General features: G+C 41.9%; 2 protein-coding genes across 6 annotated transcripts; one reads left to right on the top strand and one right to left on the bottom strand.

Annotated features, from left to right (window-relative positions):
- The first annotated feature begins 335 nt into the window (after positions 1-335).
- PNMT (phenylethanolamine N-methyltransferase) lies at positions 336-5085 on the top strand. The gene is made up of 3 exons (XM_063425457.1): positions 336-519; positions 1851-2058; positions 4528-5085. Exons 1-3 carry the CDS (start codon positions 366-368, stop codon positions 4961-4963), a joined length of 798 nt encoding a protein of 265 aa, XP_063281527.1. The 5' UTR covers positions 336-365; the 3' UTR covers positions 4964-5085.
- A 2814-nt stretch (positions 5086-7899) lies between these two features.
- On the bottom strand, positions 7900-25647 carry PGAP3 (post-GPI attachment to proteins phospholipase 3). 5 transcript variants are annotated; one of them, XM_063425454.1, is made up of 8 exons: positions 25433-25646; positions 22470-22567; positions 20468-20620; positions 20322-20384; positions 20155-20216; positions 19771-19907; positions 13199-13403; positions 7900-8641 (listed from the first exon to the last, which is right to left on the bottom strand). In XM_063425454.1, exons 1-8 carry the CDS (start codon positions 25596-25598, stop codon positions 8578-8580), a joined length of 948 nt encoding a protein of 315 aa, XP_063281524.1. In that variant the 5' UTR covers positions 25599-25646; the 3' UTR covers positions 7900-8577. The 5 variants fall into 5 exon arrangements, 3 of the variants coding, with proteins under 3 accessions (XP_063281524.1, XP_063281525.1, XP_063281526.1); XM_063425455.1 differs by lacking the exon at positions 7900-8641 and adding an exon at positions 13662-13785 and having other exon boundaries at positions 13319-13403; positions 25433-25647; XR_010083972.1 differs by lacking the exon at positions 7900-8641 and having other exon boundaries at positions 13318-13403; positions 19771-19972; positions 25433-25647.
- Between the last annotated feature and the right edge of the window lie 1198 nt (positions 25648-26845).

The following is a 26845-nucleotide window of genomic DNA, read 5'->3' as shown; positions in this document are numbered from 1 at the left end:
GCTAAAGTAGCCTAGATTTTGCAATTCAGTTTTCAGCTGACAATAATTCTCTGTCTAATGATTAAACCCTATATGTGTGATTTAGTGCTGTGCATTCATATGCATTAAATATATATATAGTAATGAAGCTCACCTCTAGGCAGGGTGGTGTCTGTCAGATAAAGTAATGACATTTTTAAATACCCTTGTGTTGTTCTCTACCTCCTGAGGGCAGACAGACTAAATGGGAGATGCTATCACAGTACCGGAGGAAGAACTGTAATGTTGAGTAATGGTCAGCATAACACTAATGGTGAATGATGGCAGGGCAGGACCATTGGCTTATAAAGTGTGGGTGTGCATGAATTGGAACGATCAATGCAAACATGAGCACTATTCAGACTATCGCTGAGAACTACCAATCCTTCAATCCCAGAGCATACCTGCAGAATAACTACATACCACCAAGGGCAGACTTTGACAACCCAGGCAGCGTGGTGCCGTGGAAGCTGAGATGCCTGGCCGACGCGTGTGCCTCAGGTACGTCGTTTTTTTTTTTTTATCTACTCCGGTCACCTAATTCTTGACAGCCTCTCCGGGATGCACCGGATCAAATTCTAGATAAAAATGGTTAATGCACTAAACACTGAATCGAAAACCAAATTGCACAATTTTAGACCAAAAGAGACAAATTGGAAAAATTCTGCAATTCAACATTTTTTTTTAAAATTTACTAAAGCAGGGGTAGGCAACGCTCGGCACCCCACTTGTTGTGGACTACATCTCCCCTGATGCTTTGCTAGCCTTATGAGTGATGTGGTCCACAATATCCGGAGTGCCAAAGCTTGCCTACTGCTGCATTGCAATTTGGTGTGCAGTGGATACCCTCTCTCCTAAACTATGGTTGTCCTATAAAATTTTACATAGCAAAATTAAGCAGGGGTGTGCCTTCAATTAGATTTACTCACAGTAAACATTGTAATCATGTGTGCGTCTCTGTGCTGGAAGACCTGTTGTAATACAGGGTGTAGTATTCAAAGCTATAGATCTGCATTTTAAATCTATTCCGTTTTTGTAATTATTTTTAAATTTCAATTGTTTTGTGGTTTGTTGTGTGTGGTTTTTTTTTTTTATACAGAAATCAATATGCAAATAGGAGTTATTCACTATATGCTTTTTATCAGTTTAGGTATTTTTACGTGTCTGTTTTTACTTGCTAGCTAAATCATTGTTTAGATAGAGCACATTATGAAAAAAAACGTTTATTTTTTTTTATTTTTTATATGATTCAGTTTTTATATGAGAATGGGAGTTCTTTCACAAAAGAAAGATATGTGGAAACCGTATAACATTAATACATAAAGAAGAAAAAAAAAATTCTGCATGAAATGTAGAGTTGTAGCATTGCAGTTAGGTGGAAGTTAAAAATGAATTTTGGGCAGGATAGAGCTGGGTAGCTCAAGCAGACATACCTTTTTTAATTTGATTCCAGAGAATTTGTAGTTTAGTGAATAACCCTTTGAGAGCTTCCTACTCAGGGCAGTAACTGACATGACCTTTTTGACAGTCTGAATTCTAACTTAATCCTCAATCTCATAGAGCTGAGAAATCCAAGATGGCCGTCCCTGGGGCCATTATTAGAGGCCAATAATAATTTATGCTCCACTTTGATACAGTTATGTGATATTCTGTTATCCTGAAATATCAAAATTGATGCAAGCGGTCACCTACGCTATCTTGGTCTAAAATGTAAAATTCACTTTGAATTCTTTTTTTGGTAAAAAGCTCTGCAAATATCTGTTGGAAAAAAGCAAAGGTCTGATCTACTGAAAATGTTATATCAACCCATCTCTGTGCGTCTTTGTCTGCAGGTGAGATTGGAGGGCAGCTCATGGTAGACATTGGCACAGGGCCCACGGTGTACCAGCTGCTTAGCGCGTTTGAGCTGTTTAAAGAAGTGGTTCTGACAGATTATTTGGAAGTGAATCGGGAAGAGATTAGGAAGTGGCTACGCGGTGAGGCGGGAACGTTTGATTGGGGCCCTTACATCAAGCATGTCTGCAACATAGAAGGAAAGGGGTAAGTTGATCCATTGGTGGTAGATTAGCTCTGAGTGCCAATCCGCTTCAATTGCCTGGGAGTAAATGGAATAATTATTTTAGTACAAACTGGGACCAGGAAAGTAAAAATGTTGCTTCTTAGTTTTGCATCTCCGATCTACAATGTATTGGGTTGCCAGATTCTTGACCTTGATCTGTTGTACGTGGTGATGGTAAGCAGCCAAAAAGTGTTTTCCTATCGTGTTAAAGGGAAGGAGAAAAATTAAGTAATCAAAGAAACAAATTAATAAAAGCTGCAGCATGTAAATGCCCCAGACTTGCCACCTCTTCCTGGACACATATCTCTATATGTAAAGAGATGCCCAGTGGCATACTAACGGGAGGCAGTCTAGAAGGTATCAGTGGAAGGGCCTCCACAAAATAGTGCACACCTCTTTGTACAGTTACTGGTTGTAAGTAGGAACAGAATGCAGGTCAGAGCCTGGTGACTGTGTCTGAGCAGACAGGGGAAGGATAATGAATTCATGTCATATTCAGCCTCTCTATTCGCTCACATAGCATGCAGCACAGCTGGATGTTTGAGTAACCCTGCTAAGGGCTCTGATGCCATTCAACCACATTACAAGAGTCCACATAGGTGAAAAGGGGTTGGAAAGACACAGAAGCGGAGGAGGACGTGGAGAGAGACTCAAATGGATAATTTCCTTTACAGACCTAAAGACCCACGTAGGGGAAGTGGTGAGAGAGGTACTGTTGGGAGGTATGCAGGTGAGATGAGTACAGGAGTGGTGGGGACAGGGCTGGTCCCACTAACTGCCACCAAGTAAAAGGGCAATGCATTGGAAATTTATCAAAATGAACGTGGTGGTGGGCAGCAGGTGGTGAAGACCATAATAACCTTTTCCTCGCAGGTGATACTCATACACCATGTATTACTGTGTTTTAATGCCAAGGAGGTCATGGTAAATTAGTATATGCATCCTTACTGAGGGGAGAGGGGTGCAACAAAACGTGTCTTTGTTGCTATTCTTTTTGCCCTCCCCTCCCAATCCACATCTAAATTTTTTCTCCAATACTGCTGTAGTTTAAATCCCAGCATGGGTTTATTGGAGTAGTACAAACTGAAACCCCCTTGCTGTAGATAAACACAAAAAGAATGCGGCGCTAGTAATCACAAAATTAGTCAAGGTAGGCAGCAACCCAAATGAAGGAAAACCCCTCAAGTCCTTCAGTGGATACATACAGATGGGGAAAAAAATATGAAAGGGCTGCGCCAAATGAGGGTAGATAGTCCAGTAAAATATTGCTAGGGTGCGAGTAGATGGTCTGGGATACTTGATAGAGTTCCTCTGTGGAGGTGGATGCGTCTAGTGTTAACCTTTCCTGGTTACTTTTACTTCCACTGGCAATTTTAAAGTTCCAGTACTCCAAGAAATCCTAGGTGGGGATCATACCACCAGCGCCTATCCATAGAGCAGTACCTCTGCTCTACCTTTTGTGAGTATTATTTTATTTTATTTTCTTTATTACTCTCTTAACCTATCACAATTGAGAGCACTATCGCTGCTTTTTATTCTTCTATATTGGAGCCTTGGATCACCAGACGGTGCTGACGGACGTATCGCCGGTACATATCCTATAAGCGGGGATTATACCGCTGTACGCTATCCACACCAGAGCTGGCCATAGCTCCCTCAAATGTGAGTTCTTTACCTTTCTCTTCTTATCTGCACATTGAACCACATCAAAATTGAGAGCACTATTGTTGCTTTCTATCTTTCTCTTCTGAGTTCTGGATTACCAGACGGTGTTGACGGAGACCCCCTCCCTACATATCCCATAAGCGGGGATTATAACGCTGTATGCAATCCACACCAGAGCAGGCCATAGCTCTCTTGAATGTGAGTTCTCTACTTTTTGTTACCTATCACACCCTGAACTTTACATACTATACCATTAGTCGCCTCTACCTCTCTTGTATTTGCATATACGGAACGGTCAACACTAGACACATCCACCTCCACAGAGGAACTCTATCAAGTATCCCAGACCATCTACTGGCACCCTAGCAATATTTTCCTGGACTATCTACCCTCATTTGGCGCAGCCCTTTCATATCTTTTTCCCCATCTGTATTTAACCCCCTTGCTGTGCCTATATTTCACCTGGTATGGGATAATTCAGTAGCACTGTGTGGGCAGTTAATTAAACATTCAAATTGGCTGAGTTAATTCCTGGTTGCAAAAACAGAATGTGATGTTAAAACTGCACAGACTGCAGATTTGCAACCCGTACAGGAAATACAAATTAGGTGTTTTTTTTTTGTTTGTTTGTTTTGTTATTTAATAGTTCATCACTGTTTTATGTAAAATACCTTTTTTGTAAAAAAAAACCACAAAAAAAACAATACTTTAATAGCAGTTAGACGTACCCTTCTTAATTTGCTGTAACTAAAGGCTTCTACTTTCTATCTATTCTACCTTCTCAGAGAACCATGGGAAGAGAAACAGAACCGTCTCAGAGCTCGGGTATCCAAAGTTATCCCAGTGGACATCCACCAACCCTGTCCGTTGGGTAAAGAGTTGGGTCCTGGCTCAATTGATACCTTGGTTTCTTCATTCTGCTTGGAGGCCTGCAGTCCAGACTATGGGGCATTTAAAAAGGCCCTTGGGAATATTACAAGACTACTTAAGCCTGGGGGTCACTTTCTGATGATTGGGGCTTTAGAAGAGTCGTTCTACCTGGCAGGAGAGGCAAAACTCAGCGTAGTGAGTCTCACAGAAGAAATGACAAAAAAAGCACTTTGTGATGCGGGCTATAAAATCAGGGATTTCCGTGCCTATGTTATGCCTCAAAGCATGAGAACCGATGTGGATGATACCAAAGGAATTTTCTTTGCTTGGGCCCAGAAGGAGACAAAATGAGGACATATCTATCTGGCATAAAGTAAAAGCACTTTCTAACCAATAGGGTTATTCATGAAAGGGAAAAGTGTTGTGAATTTCAAAGCGAATTATAAAATTTAAGGAAAAAATGGGTGAATTAGTGTTTTCACTTTGGCTACTTTGGCCTTAAATTTTAAATTCAATTATTGCTTTATTGAATAACCCTGCAAGACATATTCTGCTGTCGCACACCATTTCCAGTGCAAAGTATATCTCGATGTGTAATCTTTAAATATTAATATAATAAAGCAAATTCACTGCTGCAGTTGTCACTTTATTTTAAACATGCATATCAAACAGCCTGCTTGGCTACCTGAAACTGTTAATGTTTTATCTTGTCGCAAAAAAAAATCTCCATTTACATTAAAATAGGGCACGTTCTGATTAAACAGGTAGAATTGATGTAAAAGACAGAAAACCCAAGATAAAGCTACATTATTATGATTTATATGTTAAAGAAAGATCCGTAAAGGCCACTTTAAGTGGATCTGAATGTCTAATTCCAGTTTACTTTTGGTTTTATTGCATCTAAATGTAAACTGACTACTGCAATATTTTTATGTTTATTGCTGTTGTGAAGACATTAAATGTAGATAGAATGCATCTTAAAGGAACACTGAAGCACTATAAACTGCTGTAGTAGTTTTGGTACCAGGAGTGCCATCTCACCATCCCAGAGTAAGTAGTCAAACCATTTAACCCCTTAAGGACACATGACATGTGTGACATGTCATGATTCCCTTTTATTCCAGAAGTTTGGTCCTTAAGGGGTTAAGAGAGATGACCACTTACCTGGGATCCACAAGCACCCGTCAACTGAGTGTTCTCAGCCAATGAGTGCAGCCCTGCATGGTCAGGCTTGGTTCCATAAAGGAACTGCAGCTCTGACTTCTTCTTCTTCACCCCTCATGCCAAATCCTGCTGCTTCCATCTCAAAAATATTGCGCACATCCGACCCTTTTTAATGCCTGATATTGCAAAGGTGCTTGTCCATGCCGCTGTACTCTCTTGCCTTAGCTACTGTAATCTGCTTCTCAGTGATCTTATGTGCTCCTAACTTGCCCCATTGCAGTCTATAAAGAATACGGCGGCGAGGCTCATCTTCCTGTCTGCCCGCACCTCCCATGTCTCCCCCCTTTGTCAGTCCCTACATTGGCTTCCCGTAAGATATGACTCAATTTAAGATCCTGAGACTTGCTTAAAAATCTCTACACAATACTGCTCCGACCTACCTATCCTCACTAATACACATATGTCCCATCTAGGCCCCTACGCTCTGCTGGAGACCTACGTCTAACCTCTGTTCGTACTCCTACCTCTGATGCTCACCTTAAATACTTCTCTAGGGCTGCAACATTCCTATGAAATGCCCTTCCCCTCTCTGTTAGGCTTTCACCCAGTCTCCACTCCTTCAAAAAAATCTTTGAAAACGTACATCTTGAGGAAAGCATATCAATTAAACTGAACAGTTTTCCCTCCCCGCACCCCAATTCCTATCCTGAAACTGACATCAAAACACTAAGCCCTCAATGACTACTATTCTAGCAACCTACTTTTCTACCCTACCCTTACCTATTGTGTCACTTTATCCCACTCCCTCTATCATGTAAACTCATTGAGCAGTGCCCTCAACCCCTCTGTTCCTATGTGTCCAAATCGTCTGGTTACAAATACGTGTCTGTTAGTCCACCCATTGTACAGCGCTACGGAACTTATTGTCGCTATACAAATAATAATGTGAGTTTTCTTTTTTTTTTTTTTAAACAAATTTTTGCCGTTCGCATGTTTACGTGTCATGTTACAATTGAAGCAGACTTCTACACAGTGAATGATATAGCCACACGGTGTAACTTGGGGGTACACAGAAAAGGCTCTTCACATGTGGACATGTAGTGCAAGCCACATCATTGGGGAGAACGGGCATATAGTAATATCCATGCGTCGGCCTAACTGCTGCTGCCTAGGACAATCAGAAGGTATCAGTGAGAGATTCTTTCTAGAAGAAGCAGGAAAGCCAGTCCACACAATTCATCAGGGGATGATAGGGCTACCATGCCTTCCGCCCATAGGCACCAAAAGAGACACAGTTATGCAATGATTGAAGAAGTGAGACTGGGTATGGCATTCCAGAACACAATCTCATTGACATCACATGGCAGTGGCCCCAGTAAGTCCGTCATTGCCCCCCCTTAATCTTGTGCACCTCTAGTGTAACCATATCCCTATACATTTTGCTTAAGACACGTGATTAAGTCTTCATGTAAGATTTGCAAACTACATATATTGTGTGCTCTGAAGAAACCAGCATTAAAGGACCACTATAGGCACCCAGACCACTTCAGCTTAATGAAGTGGTCTGGGGGCCAGGTCCATCTAGGAGTAACCCTTTCTACTGTAAACTGCTATGTTTACATTAGGGTTAATCCAGCCTCTAGTGGCTGTCTCATTGACAGCTTCCGCGCTTCTCACTGTGATTTTCACAGTGAGAAGATGTCAGCGTCCATAGGAAAGCATTGACAATGCTTTCCTATGGGCTGGCTGAATGCGCGTGCCGCGCATGCAGCCGATGACGGGGAAAGGAGGAGCGTCACCAGCGCAGAGGGAGCACGGCGCTGGGAAAAAAAGGTAAGGGATTAACCCCTTCCACACCCTGGAGCCCGGCAGGAGGGGGGCCCTTAGGGTGAGGGGGACCCAAGGACCCTATAAAGCCAGGAAAACGAGTATGTTTTCCTGGCACGATATTGAACAGAGTAGGTATGTCATTAATGACCATCCAGAAGATTAATCTAATCTCTTCACCATACCCATTCTTCTTTAGATTCCTTTACTTAAATCTAGCCCTCTGTGGTCTAACAGTTGACTTGACACCCCTGCTTATCCCTCCATACACAAAAAAAAAAGGTACAGACTTTGAATAAATTTTCAACCATTTTTTATATATATTTTCAGTTTCTTGTTATAAGAAAAAGATGTGTCAAACAGAAAAGGCTGACATATATTGCACAGAAACAAGTACTTTTGCCACAGACATTAAGGCACCGCATGCACCCCTCCCCCCGGGGATAGGAATGAAATTAAAGAGAGCAGCAACGCATGAAAAGCACGAATGGTATGGCAACAGAACCCACCACAGTACCAAAGATTCACAAGCATTTTCCACATTTCTCTACCAGAACCCCAGCAACTAGAACACAACACTAGTGGTAATATCTGGTAGATCAAAGCTTCACATTATACATTTAGTGAAAACACTTCTTTTTCACAAATAATCATATCAATGGCTCAATCAGGAAATAATGTCCACTCACTATCACCACAAGTCCACATTTAGGAATGGCTGTAGAAGTTAAAAGTCTTCACACAAGAGCAATGTCCTAACTAATAGGTACATAATGTGTTTGTTTTCCCTCCTTTGGGAAAATCACTTCCAATATGACCATAAGGCACTTCTGGGACTCCCTTTCTTCCTTGCGGAGTCAGTAGGTGGCACCCAACCAGAGGTCTCCTATATGGTGGACAGATTCTCCGTATAGGGGGCACACAGTGGGGACCAGCCTGGGAATGGAGCAGATGAACTCCACCCTCACTTCATTCTAGTCCAGTTTTAGTACAACGGAGTTCATCTTCAGTAAGTATAGACTGTCATCCTCCAGAAAACTGTAAGCAGAAGAAGTGAAATACAGAGAATTATTATTGAAGTGTAAACAGCCATTTAATACAATTATTAACATCACTGGTACACGTTCTGCAGTGCTCATACTGTAACCGTGGGCGGTTCCCTTATTTACCACTATAATTTCTTAAAGCATAGAACTTAGTAGGGCTAACCATACCGATATCTTAGCCCATTTGCCCATAACAATACTTTGAGACAGTAGGTCTTGGGGAATCTGACAATCTTATGTCAAAAGACAAGACAAGGAACAACATGTTTACAATTAAAAAACAAAATAAGAATGTAGCGCTTATGTGAAACAGGAATTAATCACCTTTTAAAGCTGTTTGGAGGAGGATTCTCCCTGACAAGCCCAACAAGTAGATGTCTATAAAAAAATAATCAAACATAATATAGATCATACATTATAAAACAATATATATTAATTTTATTGTATATACACTAAAATTAATATATATTGTTTTACAATGTATGATCTATACTAGGTTTGATTATTTTTTATAGACATCTACTTGTTGGGCTTGTCAGGGAGAATCCTCCTCCAAACAGCTTTAACATTCTTATTTTGTTTTTTATTCTGTATTTGTGATATTGTAAGGAATCACCTGAATGTTTAGCAGCTAATTTGATTTATCTACCAAGTGGTATATTGTTATTCAAATTTATAAGCGCTGGTTCCGTTGTATACTATGTTTACAATTAATATTGCTTAACTTTCTTTTGGATCAACAGCAAAAACGGATGTGAGAAAGACAACTTGATGGACGCATGTCTCTTTTTAGCTATGTAACTATCAGAACTTTTTTTTTGCTATTTTGGCATTTTCATGTTTAACCATGATTCCCTGCTTTCATATTTAATGCTCCCATACATACTGTATCAGTTTCTGAAGGACCGTTAGAGCTTTCCAATAAAAATCAAACGAGTGCTCCAAATAGTCCACAGGTGTCTCACATTTTCCAAAACAGTTATTAAAACAAAGAAGAAGCAAATAAGTGCAGGATGGCCAGTAGTAGAATCATTTGAGACACCTTTCGGTTGAAAACTCTACAGTGCTTGTGGGTTGTTAGTGTGCAACAGTAAGAATCCTAGTTGGAAAATGCTTTCAAGGACGCCTGGTGATGTTCTTGGCAACAAAACGTTCATTGTTTGGGGGCTGCTGCTCAGACAAAATATTTGTGACTTTATTTATCAGTTATTCAAGGTAAAATACTTTGAAGTCTTTGCCTTACTGTGTGTACAGTAAATATGAGCTGAACAATGTAATTTGTGTCAGGTATATGGCAACCTATTTGTATCATGAGGTGGTTTTGTGATGCACTAGACTTGGCTTCAAAAACTGGTCAACTAGGATGATTCCCCCACACATTCATTATAGTCTAGAACAGTGTTAGGCAAACTTCAGCACTCCAGATGTTGTGGACCACATCACCTATAATGACCTTTCACCCATAATGTTGGCAAAGCATTGGGGGAAATGTAGTCCACAACATTTGGAATGACGAATCCCTGGTCTAGTACACACTTGGGTTGGTTGATTGGCGTAATGTCCTCCTCTTTCCATTACTGGCTGAGCAGCTTCGGTGTACATCATGGATAGGAAATTAACATCCCTATTGTGCGAGTGCTAAAATTGCACCCTGCCACAAATCAGATGGGTTTTAAATATTTTTGTTTGGGGTGCACTAGCTCTTAGGGAAAACCTCTGTTTTTTTCCCACCTCGTGCCATAAGTCAAAGAGTCCAAATATAGCAGCTCTCACTTTAGGAAACAACCCTGTAAGTTATCCACATCATTGTAAAGGGTTGTACGCATCTCATCAGATGCAGTTGCAATTTCATTATCTGACCCTGCTAGCATTTTGTAAACCTCCTAAGCATTAGAAAAATTTGTAATTTTTACTGGAAAATGTATATTGCTACACATTATTTTTATCGTGGTTTTTCTCTCTACCTAACAGAATTATAATCCTAACTTTAATTCAACCTGTAATGCTATTAATCATCTAATTAATGGTCACTACTAAATATAACTAACTATCTAAACCCTAACCTGAATCAAACTGTAAGCACCCAACCAACCCAGGCTTAAATATTAAATTGAGAAAAAAAAAAAAACTAAAACTAATAACCATAAAAACGAATGTAAAAAAACAAAAACAAATCAGCACTGATCACACTACTGACTTCAATGATCACTTAAGGGGGTGAGTTGACATTTTTGACACAGCAGCACAGTTTTTCAAACCTATCTGGAAAAACCCTATCAGTCTGGTGACAAGCTGCAGAAGCTGATGCTGCCTCCATTCACTGGCTGACAAAGTCAGCGGTCTGCTCTGAACCAATGACTGGCATCCTGTGCAAGGAAACTTGCACAGAATTGGCACAAGCCAGCTCGGAACTAGTTCTGGGTTGGCTGGTGACACGCCAATGACACTGCCGGAGATGGAGTTACAGCTCCGGCAGCAGAGAGCTTAAACGCTAATAGAGAAACACTGCACACACAGACTCCAACCACCATGACCACTTCAAATCACTGAAGTGGTCATAGTTCTTGGAGTAACCTTGCATGGACAAAACTCCATTCATGACACTTAAGTAACTAAACAGTTAAACAGATCTCACTTTAATGCAGAAAGAAAAGTCCTGCGCTCAACTCCCATCACTACTGGGCGGCTGCAATGACTACAGTACACATCAGCCCCAATACATAGTAAAAACCAAAGAAAAACAAGTTACCTGTGCTCTATCCTTTATCCCTATGTATTTTTAAAACAAATGGAGGTCTTTTAGTTACCTCCAATGGCCATGAGAGGATTGAGCCCACCTGCCACATCAAGGCAGACCCCCCTAGGTGGGTCCTAACTCTAACCATTCACCTTGCTTCCTTGAGCCTCTGGCAAAAATCTCTAATGAGACAGAAAGGGGTATTTTTTATATACAACCCTATACATTATTAACCCTTAATAGGGAACACATGGGATGGGCGGCTGCATTGTAACAAGGCTGAGTAATACAAAAATTGGATACAAATGCAGAAAGAAAAGTCCTGCGCTCAACTCCCATCACTACTGGGTGGCTGCAATGACTACAGTACACATCAGCCCCACTTTAAAATGAGACTGTCTCTGCTATCACAGAAACATGGCTCCTATGTGGTACCGGAGTCTCTTTCTCACACAATTTTCCATTATGTTCAAGGTCATTCCAAATTAGCGCTGAGAAGTATTTTAGAAACCCTGATACGTTACGCATCCTTCCGTAGTGTAGATCCTTAGAATATCATCCTGCATTGAAATCTCTTCACACTGCATCTGATGTTAACTAATGCTCTTGCCTCCTCACACTTAATCTGGCCACGGATATCCCTCTTTGCTCGATGGCTCACAACAACCTTACACATAATATCTGCAGTAGTATTACATTCCCAGTTTCCTGTAACAGAATTAGCAAACAACTGTGTGTGGTACTTTCCCCTGCCTCCTACTTCACTGCTTACTCACAGAATGAAACAAACAATCTCACAATATTTCCTACTGGTTTTATCCTCCCTCCTCAGATCTGCCTTTACTTACCATTCACGTACGTGTTCCTGCATTCTGCAGCATTGTTTTTGCACTACTAACATTATGGCTTAAAGGAACACTATAGGGTCACAAACATGTACACCTCCTTGCTGACATCAGAATATACCATTTTTGGCCAATGCAATGTAGGGAAAGCATTGGATTGGCTGAAATTGGTAAGGAGGCAGGGACAAACACAGTTTTGGCCAATCAGCACCTCTTCATAGATATGCATTTAATCAATGCATCTCTATGAGAAAATTTCAGCGTCTCCATGCAGAACATGGAGACGCTGAACGGCATTGCTGCCTACTGTCCAGCACTGCTCCAGGAAGCACCTCCAATGGCCACTAGAGGGCAATGTAAACACTGCTTTTATTCCTCTAGAAAGACAGTGTTTGCATGAAAATGCCTGAAGGGAATGATTATACTCACGAGAACAACTACATTAATCTGTAGTTATTCTGGTGACTATAGGGTCCCTTTAAGCCTCTACATACTCTTTAATTGCTCATTATCTAGGGAACTTCCCTCTAAAAAGTGGTGATTACTGCACACCATATACAAACCTTTCTTTGCTCTCATTCAGGTTTTGGGAGACTCAATTTCACTACCAATCAAGGACTTACGTTGTTTAAAATGGAAGGGTGGGTTGTAACCTTCGCAGTCTTATTAGAAGCAAATATTTATAAAGAATTTAGTACATCTGAGGAAGGAAATGGAAGTACTTTTAATAATACATTTTACTTTACTCAACACATCACGCAAACTGCCAACAATGATTTATCGGTATCTGTGGTATATGCAATCAATAGAAAGGACACTATTTTGGTCCTCATATAAAAAGAATAATCTCTCTGTGGTAGCAGCGAAAGATGGCTTCCTGATGGCCATCTCATTGCTGCCTAAATGGAGCACATGCAGGTAAATGCCTTATGAGATAGATCTGCAAAGATTCCCTAGGACTTCATACCTGAAGAAGAGGAATGGCAGTGGAATGGTGCTGAAATGCCAGAGTGCATGGGCATCCAGCACCCATAGGAAAGGGGGGAAATCCAGCAACTCCAACAGTGCCAGGCTCTGTAATAGGACCACAACCAGCACGCACTTCCAGAGGTAAGGCTGGTGAGAGCGTCTCCTCATGCACCATGCCAGCCACCAGACCAGGTTCACCATGCCTGAATAGATACATCAGAAGAAAGAAACACAATGTGTCAAGTATATTAGAAATCAATGAACGTCACATTGTATGTACCAACATTCAAATGATATAATGAGCCAATAAAGATGCATTATTGGAGAAAAAAAATATATATTAACTTGGGTATTTCCAACACTTATTTAAATATTGCTATATACATTATTAATAAATGCAATAAGGCACATCCAGGCAGAGCAACCAAAGGACAGAAAACATGAACAAAAAGCACAAGCACCTTGTCTTCATAGAACTACTTCACATTACAAACTGCCCGCAATCATTCTCAGCAGCTGCCAGTGTCACGGCATTTAATGGTATGTGAGAGTGAATGGAAATGGACACAGACAAAAGATGTACATCTGCAGAAAACAAAACACTAAGTAAACAAGCTTAACAAAGCAGCAAACACGGAAAACTAAACAGCATAACTACAACACTGTTTTAAAACAAACTAGAAAATAAAAATAACGCCTGCGTGGAGAGCGGGGCACATATTCACATAAGTGGTGGTTCTGCCCAAAGGCGTTGGAGTTCTGGGTTGGGCTCAGGGATTAGGTAGATCTGTGTCCTTGGATGTTCTTGCTATCCAAGCCTTGGGATGGGGTTACATCATAGGAAACAAAGGCTTATACACAAAATTTCCCTCTATGGCCGAAATAGAGTTTAAGGTCCAGGATGCAAAACTCACGGATAAGTTTACTACTTCAGACTACGGTATCCTTTAAAGGACCACTATAGGCACCCAGACCACTTCAGCTTAATGAAGTGGTCTGGGTGCCAGGTCAACCTAGGATAACCCTTTCTGCTGTAAACATAGCAGTTTCAGAGAACATAGAAGTTTCAGAGAAACTGCTATGTTTACCTATGGGTTAATCCAGCCTCTAGTGGCTGTCTCATTGACAGCCGCTAGAGGCGCTTCCGTGCTTCTCACTGTGATTTTCACAGTGAGAAGACGCCAGCGTCCATAGGAAAGCACTGAGAATGCTTTCCTATGGACTGGCTGAATGCGCGCGCAGCTCTTGCCGCGCATGCGCATTCAGTGGATGACATCAGAAGAGGGAGGAGAGTCCCAGCGCTGGAAAAAAAGGTAAAGGATTAACCCCTTCCTCCCCCTTCAGCGCCACGGGAGTGGGACACTGAGGGTGGGGGCACCCTCAGGGCACTATAGTGCCAGGAAAACGAGTTTGTTTACCTGTGCGTGTGTTACAGAGTTCCCCAATAAGAGTGCATGAGAGTATTACAGAGCTTTACAATAATTAAACAGACACTATAGACACCAGGAACATGTCATCTCATGAAGTGGTCTGGGTGCACTTTACCTGACCCTCTTGTATTTCGAAAACCTAAAAAGTGTTCCTTTAATCCCTTAAACGTATAGCTGACTATGTTACACAGCTCAGAAGTAATGCAGTCTTTGAGTGTATTAGAGTTCCACAATAATGCCAAGTATTTGTAAGCAAAATACAGAGCTTCAGTTTAATGTAGGGGTTTATTACAGAGTTCCACGGTAATGCATAGCATGTGTGAGTGTAGCACATAACTACATAGTAATGTAAAGTATGTGTTAGTGTATAACAGAGTCCCGCAGTGATGTAGAGTAAGTCTCATTCTACTACGAAGCTCCATAAGTATTTAAGAGGTGTATGAATGTAAAGTGCATTACAGAAACGTACAGTGTGTCAACATTACCTGGTATCAGAGTGATATGTACACGTCATGGACAGTCAGAAACAAAGGCTACTGGTGGTAATTTAATAAACCTTTCTATAATACTAGTCACTACACTCAATGTATTGTAACTCCACTGGTTGTCATCCGCTTGAAGTAAAGGATTACATTGACGAGATATACGGGATAGTAATTAACGCAAAGAATCTGCATGATATCCATTTCACAAATAATCTGCCCCTGCACATAAACGTTAATTTAACCTGCAGATATAGAGAATCATTTTAGCACAGAGAAAGCACTGGATCTGTCTGGGACATGCAAGGTTACAGGCAGGGCCGGATTAACATAGGGGCTGATGGAGCTGCAGCTCCAGGCCCAGGCCCATGGAATAGGCCCATTGATTAAAAAATAAAAAAATAAAAATGTTTACAATTTTTTTTTTTTTTTTTTTACACACTACTCTTAGGGATTCCACCTGGCTTTTATTTTATTGGCACAGCCAGTATTTGAGGCTGCCTGGCTGGTTCCAATATTACAGTGATACTGGCAATACAAATGCTGGTATTTTTCTCAGTATAAACAAGATATTACTATGCAATACCAGCACTGGCCAGTAGGGGTCACTGTGTATGGAGAGAGGCAGGGATAGGAAGTTCCAGCATATCCCTCCCTGCCTATCTCTAATCACTGATCCACAGGGGAGCAGCTACAGAGAGTCCAGACAGCAGCTCCCACCCTGCAGAGACAGCCTACAGCTCAGGGAAGTAAGGGATGGGGGAAAGGCTGTAAGGAGACATACACAGACACTAAGGGACATTGGGAGACATTATGACACAGAGACACATGGGGACACAGAGTCCCCATGTCTCTCAGTGTCCCCATGTCTCCCAGCCAGTGTCCCTGGCGTCTCAGTGACCCCTAGTCTCCCAGTGCCCCCAGTCTGCCAGTGTTTCACTGTCCCCATGTCTCCCAGTGCCTCAAGTGTCTAAATGTCCCCATGTCTCCAAGCTAGTGTCCCTAGTGTCTGTGGACCTGGTGTCTCAGTGTCCCCATGTCTCCCAGTGCCCTTATGTCTCAATATCCCCATGTCCCCCAGCCAGTGTCTCTAGTGTCTGTGTCCCTGGTGTCTGTGTCCCCATGTCTTCAAGTATCCCCTATTTTCCCAGTGTCCCCATGTGTCCCAGCCAGAGTCCCCTAGTCCCCCAGTGTCACTGGTGTCTCCGTGCCCCTAGGTCCCCCCGTGTCCCCAGGTCTCCCCGTCTTGCTAGTGTCCTAGTGACATGGGGACCCTGGGATACATGGGGACACAGGGAGGCATGGGGCATTGAGACACTGTGATACATAGGATCACTGGGAGACCTGGGGGCACGACACTGGGGACACTGGGAGACATGGGGCACTGAGACACTGATACATAGGAACACTGAGACCTGGAGTAATCGACACATGGGGGCACTGGGAGACATAGGGGCACTAGGAGGTATCCATCTATACAGCAGAATCAAACTAAGTAGTTTTTTTGGTGATTTTACAGCATTTTCTCTTATGTCACTCCTTGTGATTTACATCATGTGATGTCACCCATACATATTTAATTATGCAAATTAGCAAGGCCGGTATGTTTTTCCAAGAAAGGTGGCAACCCTAACTACTTTTCACATACTCTTACTTAAGTATGGAAACTTAAGAGGGATGCATGGGAACAAAACTTGTGTGGACTGGCTGACAATGAATATAGTTAAAGGGACACTATAGTCACCAGAACAACTACAATTTATTGAATTTGTTCTGTTGAGTAGAATCATTACCGTCAGGCTTTTTGCTGTAAACACTGTCTTTTCAGAGAAAATGCAGTGTTTACATTACAGCCTAGTGATAACTTCACTGGCCACTCCTTAGATGGCTGTTAGAGATCCTTACTGGGTCATGGCTGCCTAAAATGCATCCAAACATTCAGTATCTCCTCCCTCTGCATGCAGACACTGCACTTTCCTCATAGAGATTCATTGATTCAATTAATCTCTATGAGAAGATGCTGATTGGCCAGGGCTGTGTTTGAATCATGCTGGCTCTGCCCCTGATCTGCCTCTTTGTCAGTCTCAGCCAATCCTATGGTGAAGCACTGTGATTGGATGAGGCCACCACTTCTAATGATGTCAGCAGACTGCTTGTTTTTCCGAGTCTAACAGCATGCAGAGTTACAGCTTCAGGCTTGAATACAGTAAGATTTTGCTATATTAATGGAGGCATGAGGGACTCAGGGGGGCTAGGTGGTGGTGTTAACACTATAGGGTCATGAATTCATGTTTGTGTTCCTGACCCTATAGTGATCCGTTAAGGTAATGCAGATGTTGGTCTCTCTAACACTATGGCATGTTCCCTTTCACTACATACAGCTTTTCTCTGTCCCAGACTATATACCAGGAACTTCTACCTGCTAGTAAGAAGGTAAGGAGACAAGTGGACCAGCGAGTGCTAGGGGACAGTCCCTAGAAAGCGTTGAGCGAGCGCATCATTAGATGCATTTATGCCAAGCTCGGGTGCTGTCTGCATAGTATGCCCTTAGTTCGCCAGCTGCATGATTGTCAGGCAGCCTGACATGCATTCATGCCTGGCTGGCCTAATTCTTTGGGCAGACATGTCCTCTTTTTGGGCATGTTCGCCCCTTTTGGCAGGTTACGTGATTTGTGTCAGTGGCACACCCTTTTACCGTACCCATTGACTTCCTGCTTGACTGGACACTGCTGTTAAGGGTTATGGATTTGCTTGAAAGATGAAAACATAAATTAGTGAGAGATTAGCGTAGGGTATGTGTTTTCTTATAGCTGCTGTTTTCTTTCTCTCCAGCACCATCTCCATCAGATACATGACGCTTGGGAGTGTTTTACTGTTTTTGGTCGATATGATCCTGTAATTAGGCCCGTCATAATTGTCAGCACCAGGCCCACTGGGCTCTTAATCTGGCCCTGGTTACAGGTCACCCTATAAGGCATAGTGGTAATCTCAGAGTAATAAAGTTACACATAGTGAGGCTCAATTGCATCCCCTTTTCTGGCTGATCCCAGCTCTTTCTATAATAAACTTGCTCTGCCCTTTGGTTATCTGATTCCTTCCCGTCCTGCACTGTATGGGTGGACACCAGGAAAGGTTTGGTAAAATAAAGGACTCAGGCACGATCATTATAATCATAACCCAATGTATTTTATACAGTCTAGTAATGGGTCAAACCCCCCACCCCCCTCCCTCCCAAAGGTTAAAAATAAAAATAGACAGAGGAACATACATACATTTATAAAAAAACAACAGACAATATCCTTGCACTCAGTTAGATCATCACACATATTTCACTAATGTTATATTATAATATATTCTATAATATATTCTAGTGTGTATAGACCATTATTCATGTCTTGATCCTGAGGAAAGTCCCCATGAGGGACTGAAACGTCGATCATTTTAATATGAAATAATAAAGAAGAGAAGATTTTATTACAAGTCCGTGAGTGCAGGCACATTTGTTGCTTTTTTGCTTGGATACATAGATACATATATATATATATATATATATATTAATTACAATTGACTTGACTCATATGTTGCCTGCTAATAACAAGAAATATCTCACAATTTACTATATTCGAAATTCTAAGAAAATAAAGAAGTGATATGGTATAGTGTAATGAACATCTAATCTTGCTCTCTGTTTAAGTAGAACTACAATAACAGTCAAGAAAAAAAAAAAACCACATACATTAATATCTAATTTTCCAAATGTCTTCCCATAGTATCAGTGTTCTATGTTGTTTATGTCCTCATCTGTTTTATTATTCAGAAAGAGACAATATGTTCTGTAGCTCCTTACAATATCACATTACAGTGAAACTAAAATTCAGGATATCTTACACAAAATAGAAGGTAATTAGCTGATGACCACTTACAGCCTAACGAGAGACAGGGAGGAGGAAAGGAAATGGAGATAAAGCACCAGTAGTAGGCTTGTGCTATGAATCGGAAATATGCCTTGTTACATTCTTACAAAATGGCGGTGAGATCACATGACAGCTGATGGAAACAAAATGACTCGGAGTTTGAGTAATGTACATTGTAATGCTTGGATTTCCTCTTAATATCCACTTCTCGACATCACTCCCATTACTTTGAGTTTCCAGCAAATCAATTAAGATTACATTATAAATGACACTGGCATGCCTTTGTCTAACTTACATAAATCATGGAGGACTAGATAATCACTGGGCACCAATTATCCTAAAAATGTACTCCTAAAGGATATATTGAATTACACAACCTCGTCCCACATATCTGCCGACTGACAATCAACATAACTCCAGATGTTGTAGACTACATCACTCACAATGCTCTTGCAGCCATAATGCCGGCAAAGCATCAAGGGAGATGTAGTCCACAACATCTGGAGTCATAACAGATATGGTTGGCGAGCAATACAGCACGATATGTGTGTTCTAGGTGCTGTATACCATAGAGTTTTACAGTGTCGTGTGTATGCCATTGTACTCGTGATACATTTATTTTACCTAGGAAAGATTCTAAATCAATTTCTGCAGTAGGGGATACAGGAAGAGTCAATAATATGCATAACTAAGTGACATCAAGTCCGGTAACACAGTTTGAGTCAAAAACTTCATCAAACTCACCAAGGCTGACATTTGCCATCATATTGTAGCTGTAGTCAAAGCTCCCAAGGGTCAAGTAGGAGACATGGCATGCAAACAGGAGCACCAGGACAGCACCAAACACATTGGCAAGGGAAGGGTACCGCAGACCCAGAGTCCTGGGGGAACACAGGATATCAGCATGTGGAAAGCAGACACTGCCAGGGAACACAGGAACCGGGCACTGCCGGAAAATGCATAATGAGTTCATGCAAGCTGGTTAAAGAGAAGAAGAGATCCAAAATTATAACCAGCAATATGAGAGAGGATGGGAACAACGGAGAGCAAAAAAAAGAAGAAAGTAAAATAAATGGAGAAGAAAAGATGAAGATATATGTGAGTAGGAACTTTACCCCAGGAGCTTACCTCATGCAGCACAGGTAGATAGAGTGAAGAATAACTGAAGAGGCACAAAAATAGTCCATTTTCTGTGGGATCAGACAATGACAACAGTATAAGGATATGGGAACATACTTCAGTAATTACGTGAACTCAATTGTCATTTAGAAGAAACTATTCATCCTAGTTCTTACTTCAGTAATTGCTGTGTCTTTTGTGTGGAATATTGTGGACCAAAACCATGCATTGATGGAGATCTGCAGCACAGGAGAAGAAGACAGTTATGGACATGAGCTTTTTAACAAGGTCCTTCTGTCACTAACATAAGGGTAGAACCTACCATGGAGAAAGCCAGGCATGTGTGATACATAGGGCAAGAGGAAGGGACGGTGGAGCGATAGCGCCGCAGCATCAAGATATTGGCTATGCAGTTGAGGAAAGAGGCCAAGGCAGAGGCTGGCTCTTGGAAGAACAGGAATCGAGAGAATGGCCACTGGCGGGGAGAGAAGGAAAGGGCAGATTATTAAAAATGTGTAGCCTTCATCTTTCTAAACCGTTCCAGAAAAGAGAGAGAGATAATACTTAGATACATATAAATATTCCCTATGAAACATTTCATACTAATGGAACATAATGATAATTACAAACAATACTTTAATGTGGTCATCCATCTATTTGGGAATTACGTTGAGAACAAGTTTCATTTCAGCAGTCAATGACATTAGTGTTGAGTTGCATTTTAGCAGTATTGGCTTAACGGATTAGCTTTTAAGTTGAAATTTACCCAAAGGAGAGATATGGTTACAATGTATAAATGAATAACAATAACAAGGGAAACAGAGGAACATAAAAAATAAAAACAGAACTAAAAGGGTTTTATACAAGTAGGTGCAAGGCAGATCTTACCAGTTCCATATTTTCTATTCTTATATACCGTATGTTTCGCTCCATAAGACGAACTTGTTTCCTCCTCAAAAGTGAGGGGAAATGTCTGTGCGTCTTATGGAGCGAATGTGCCCCTCTCTCTCCCCCTCCCTTGGTCACCGGTAGGTCTCCTACCTTTATGTAGCGTGGGCGAGCGAAACCCGAGTGCTCACTTCCTTTCAGTCTGGCCGGGTTCCCTGTGCGCACTGCTTCACTCGGCCACGCTACATAAAGGTAGGAGACCTACCGGGGACCAAGGGAGGAGAGAGAGGGACACTAAGGGACAGGGTGAAGGGAGGCAAGGGACAGGGTGAAGGGACAGGGTGAAGGGAGGTAAGGGACAGGGTGAAGGGAGGTAAGGGACAGGGTGAAGGGAGGTAAGGGACAGGGTGAAGGGAGGTAAGGGACAGGGTGAAGGGAGGTAAGGGACAGGGTGAAGGGAGGTAAGGGACAGGGTGAAGGGAGGTAAGGGACAGGGTGAAGGGAGGTAAGGGACAGGGTGAAGGGTGATTGAAGGAACACTGTGGGACAGGGGAGGGAGTGGATGAAAGAACACTGAGACGGGGAGGGGGGGAGTGGGTGAAGGAACACTATGGGACAGGGAGAGAGGGGCGGAGTGGGTGATAATTAACACTGCGGGAAAAGGGAGTGGGTGATGAGGAAAACTGTGGGAAAGGGGAGTGGGTGATGAGGAACACTATGGGACAGGGGGAAGAACACTTTGGGACTTGTCTTTCATTGCTAATATTCTGATCAAATTAAAAGGATATAAACCCGTTGAAGTTGTTACGGAATATATCATACCCATGATATACCAAAAGCTATTATTGTAGGAATATTAGCACAACTAATTAAAAATATTCACACATCACAATGTAAACAATAACTCTCCCTCTATCTTCCTACCCCAGGGCTTGACAAATTTGTTTGGAATCTAGGAGCCAGCTAGAAAAGGTTAGGAGATTTAGTTTAGTTTTTTTTAAATTTAGTTTTTAGGATTAGTTTTTTAAACTAGCGAAGTTTAATTTACCAACATGCGCAATATCTTCTATCTATTATATCTATTTAGCGGAGATCTTAAAGATTGATTATTTCAGCCATAAAGGCAGGACAAGTCGCAGAAAACTGGCACGGCGTGGGAAAGAAGGTGAGTAAAAACACCTCTCTTGTGATTGTAGGGGTGCAGGTACTTAAACATACACACCCACACTGTCAGAGAGACACACAAACAGACAGAGAGAGACACACACACACTGTGAAAAGGAAACATGAACAAGCAAAACGTAGGCAAAAAAATTTGTAATAAACATTTAAAAAACAATAAAATAAAAGGTCTAGAAAATAATGTGAATTGGATAAATAGCATGTAAAAGTATGATATGACTGGTTAATCTATTCATTTTTCCAACTGCACTCACCTTCCCATGGAACTGTGGGACTGGATACCCCTCCTTGATGTACAGGGATACAGTGTGCCACATGCATTGGTACTGACAGTCATCCAGACAAGCCCAGCCTGAAATATTGATGAAAGCATAGGTAGCAGTTCACAAACAAAACTTGGACAAAATTAATACAAGCAACCAGGAACTCCTGTTTTGGGCTACTTGATTGACAGGCTTACAGTTACAGTTTTAAGCCACCCTCAGTATTGAGTGTTGGCCCAGGATCTCTCTGCACCATCAAATATGCATTCATGCAAAGTTGTGATGGTGCTTTGAGTGATCCCATAAGGTTGTCACATCTACATTGCTAGAGATGGCTACCTCTGCCTATTGTCAACTTGAGAATTCACCATAAGACAAAGTAGTCCCTATTTTATCTTTTAACTGCACTCGAATTTCAATGAAATTTCAGCACAGTTTATGGCCATTGCATAAGAATGTTATCTTTATGAAATAGTCATATTTTTTTCTGGCTGTAGTGGTTATGGGGTTTGGAGTGTTCCTTTCAATGAATTGGTTATAGTGTCTGGAATTCCCTGGCAATGTTCTTCCATTTGGCGTTTTAATGCTAAATGAGAGTCTTCAGCAGCCCCATCCCCTCTGTCCAGCTTGGCCAATAGCATAAGCAGCAATGGGCACCAGTGATTAGCAGAGTTTTCAAGATCTCTAATCAAGAATGAGGTTTATGAGCAGTGCATTGTTACTATTACTGGTATTTATATAGCCTATTCTGCAGTCGTTTACAATATTATAAAAGGGGGACAGTTAACAATAAATTAGACAATTAAAATATTACAAGAACAATAGGTTGCGGAGGAGAATCCTGCTCAACGACGTACAATTGACATGGTGAATGAATGGAAACAGTTCAATGGACAAGAAATAATCTCAAATGAACTATAGCCAAATGATTTCCATCCTGGAGCATATGAGTTTATGGTAGAATGTAAGCTTGTTTGAACAGGGTCCTCAACACCTTCTATTTCTGTGGGTCCAACTCGTCTTGTTGCAAATACTTGTCTAAAAGTCCTCCTATTTTGCAGCACTGTGGAATTTGTTGGCGCTTTATAAATACAATAATAATGCTGCATACTACAAGATAGTACTTTTCATGCACTGCCAATCAGCATATATCAATTAAATGTGAGTAACACAAATGGTTGATTTGACAAACCTACCGGCCACCCATAACTTCAATGAGCTGTCACTGCCCAGACACAATGAGAACCCTGATCTCCATAGCTTCACAGCGCTGTCATTACCCGGATACAATGGTTACCCTGATCTGTCACTCTTAGCTCTATAGAGTGACCTACTCATTCTGTAATTGTCAATGGACATTCCATTTTCTCATTCCTTTTAGTAGGTACCCCCATTGCGCTGTCATTACATGGATTCAATGGTGACCCTGATCGGTCACCCACAGCCTCATAGAGCTGTCACTGCATGGATACAGTGGTTACCCTGATCTGTCACCCATAGATCCATAGAGCGGTCACTGCCCAGACACAATGGTTACCCTGATTGGTCACCCATAGCCTCATAGAGCTGTCACTGCCCGGATACAATGGTTACCCTGATTGGTCACCCATAGCCTCATAGAGCTGTCACTGCCCGGATACAATGGTTACCCTAATCTGTCACTCATAGCTCCATGGATACAATGGTTACCCTGATCTGTCACCCATAGCCTCATAGAGCTGTCACTACATGGATACAATGGTTATCCAGATTTGTCAACCGTAGGCTCATAGAGCTGTGACTACATGGATACAATGGTTATCCTGATTTGTCACCCATAGATCCAGAGAGCTGTCACTGCCCGGACACAATGGTTACCCTGATCTGTCACTCATAGCTCCATGGATACAATGGTTACCCTGATGGATACAATGGTTACCCTGATGGATACAATGGTTACCCTGATCTGTCACTCATAGCTCCATGGATACAATGGTTACCCTGATGGATACAATGGTGACCCTGATCTGTCACCCATAACCTGATACAGCGGTCACTGCAGGGATACAATGGTTACCCTGATCTGTCACCCGTAGCCTCATAGAGCTCTCACTACATGGATACAATGGTTATCCAGATCTGTCAACCGTAGCCTCATAGAGCTGTCACTGCATGGATACTGTGGTTACCCTGATTTGTCACCCATAGATCCATAGAGCTGTTACTGCCCGGACACAATGGTTACCCTGATCTGTCACCCATAGCCTGATAGAGCTGTCACTGCAGGGATACAATGGTTACCCTGATCTGTCACCCGTAGCCTCATAGAGCTCTCACTACATGGATACAATGGTTATCCAGATCTGTCAACCGTAGCCTCATAGAGCTGTCATTACATGGATGCAATGGTTACCCTGATCTGTCACTCGTAGCCTCATAGAGCTCTCACTACATGGATACAATGGTTACCCAGATCTGTCAACCGTAGCCTCATAGAGCTGTCATTACATGGATACAATGGTTACCCTAATCTGTCACCCATAGCCTCATAGAGCTGTCATTGCATGGATACAATGGTTACCCTAATCTGTCACCCATAGCCTGATAGAGCTGTCATTACATGGATACAATGGTTACCCTGATCTGTCACCATAGCCTGATAGAGCTGTCATTACATGGATACAATGGTTACCCTAATCTGTCACCCATAGCCTCATAGAGCTGTCATTACATGGATACAATGGTTACCCTAATCTGTCACCCATAGCCTCATAGAGCTGTCATTACATGGATACAATGGTTACCCTGATCTGTCACCATAGCCTGATAGAGCTGTCATTACATGGATACAATGGTTACCCTGATCTGTCACCATAGCCTGACAGAGCTGTCACTGCATGGATACAATGGTTACCCTGATATGTCACCCATAGCCTGATAGAGCTGTCACTGTCCGCACACAATGTTGCTCTCACCTGTCAGTCTCATGTAGAGCGGCTGTTCCGCCCGGAAATCCCGGAGCCGGGCCCCGGTGCAGTTCATCTGCTCACATCCCGCCACACATTCCCGGTACACGGGCTCCCGGTCCCCCCGAGAAGCAGCCGCGGCCCCGACCAACAGCAACAGCAGCAACGGGGCCATCACCGGAAACAGGCACTTCCGCACTGGGTACGGCGATAAAGCGTGCCTTCCGGGGAACACAGAACACCGCACAAAGGTTCCGGGAGAAATATCCTTTCATCTCACTGTATGGGTGTTAATGTGGGTTTTACCTGCAATTACAACCAGGTCTTAGTGAAAGGTAATAAGTTGTTAAGACTGTGACTCAGCAATGCCTAAAGGAAATTAGTGCATGAAAATAAGACAAATTAATTACATCTCAGAAAGGGGGGGTGTTGGCAATCTTATTTCTGTCTGAGCAAATTACCTTTTTATCCACACTGACACACGTGCAAATACACAGACACATCTGCAGATAGAAAGGCACACTAATACCCACTGTGACTTGGCTATAGATACACATATACTCACACTAACATACATGCAGATACATAGACACGCATACAGATACACATACTGACACACAGATACACACATGCAGACACACAATGACACGCATACTGACACACAGATACACACACGCAGACACGTCATGACACATCTACAGATACACATACTGACACACAGATACACACCATGACACATCAGACAGACAGACACGCTGATCAAAGGGTACATATTTTTAGCCACCCTCCCCATTCCTACCTTTCAGGTGGAGGAGGGTGGCTTCCCTGAGGTCCAGTTGGATCTGCTAGCTGAGGATGTTGGGTGTCGCAGTGCATGCCCCGTTCTTCTCTGTAGTGCAGAGGTAGTGATGCACCATGTGAGGGAGGTGAATATAGAAGAAAGAAGCCAATGACAAAGTTGCCAAACACCATGGAGCTTGATTAAAGCTCCACACTTTGTCAACGTTCAGGTAATACATCTGGAAAAGTAGACCCTACTCTCCTTATGTTTACTGAGAGAAAAAAATAAATATTGTAATCTCCAACTAGGGAGATCTAAGGTGCTGGTAATTTAATGAATGAACAACGTGATTGGAATAATAAAACAAATATCTCTAAATTGGTTATGGTAGGTAATGGAGCGAGGGAAAAGTGGAACCAATTGTTCAAATTATATTTACATGTGCCCGTTAACAAAAACTATATACATGTATAACTTTATTGATCCTTTATCAAAAGTACAAAAATTAAAGGAACACAAAAAAAACTTAAGATAGCTTGTTATAAATTTGGCAGTGTGATGTCTGCATAGGTCTAATTATAGTGAATGTTCTATTTTGTTAGTCTTAACTGTCGCTTTAGGGACCAGGTGCAACAAAGTAG

Source organism: Pelobates fuscus, chromosome 6, assembly GCF_036172605.1.
Source record: "Pelobates fuscus isolate aPelFus1 chromosome 6, aPelFus1.pri, whole genome shotgun sequence".
Lineage (NCBI taxonomy): Eukaryota > Metazoa > Chordata > Amphibia > Anura > Pelobatidae > Pelobates > Pelobates fuscus.
The sequence above is the reverse complement of the archived record's forward strand: the minus strand, read 5'-3'. Positions and strand labels throughout refer to the sequence as shown.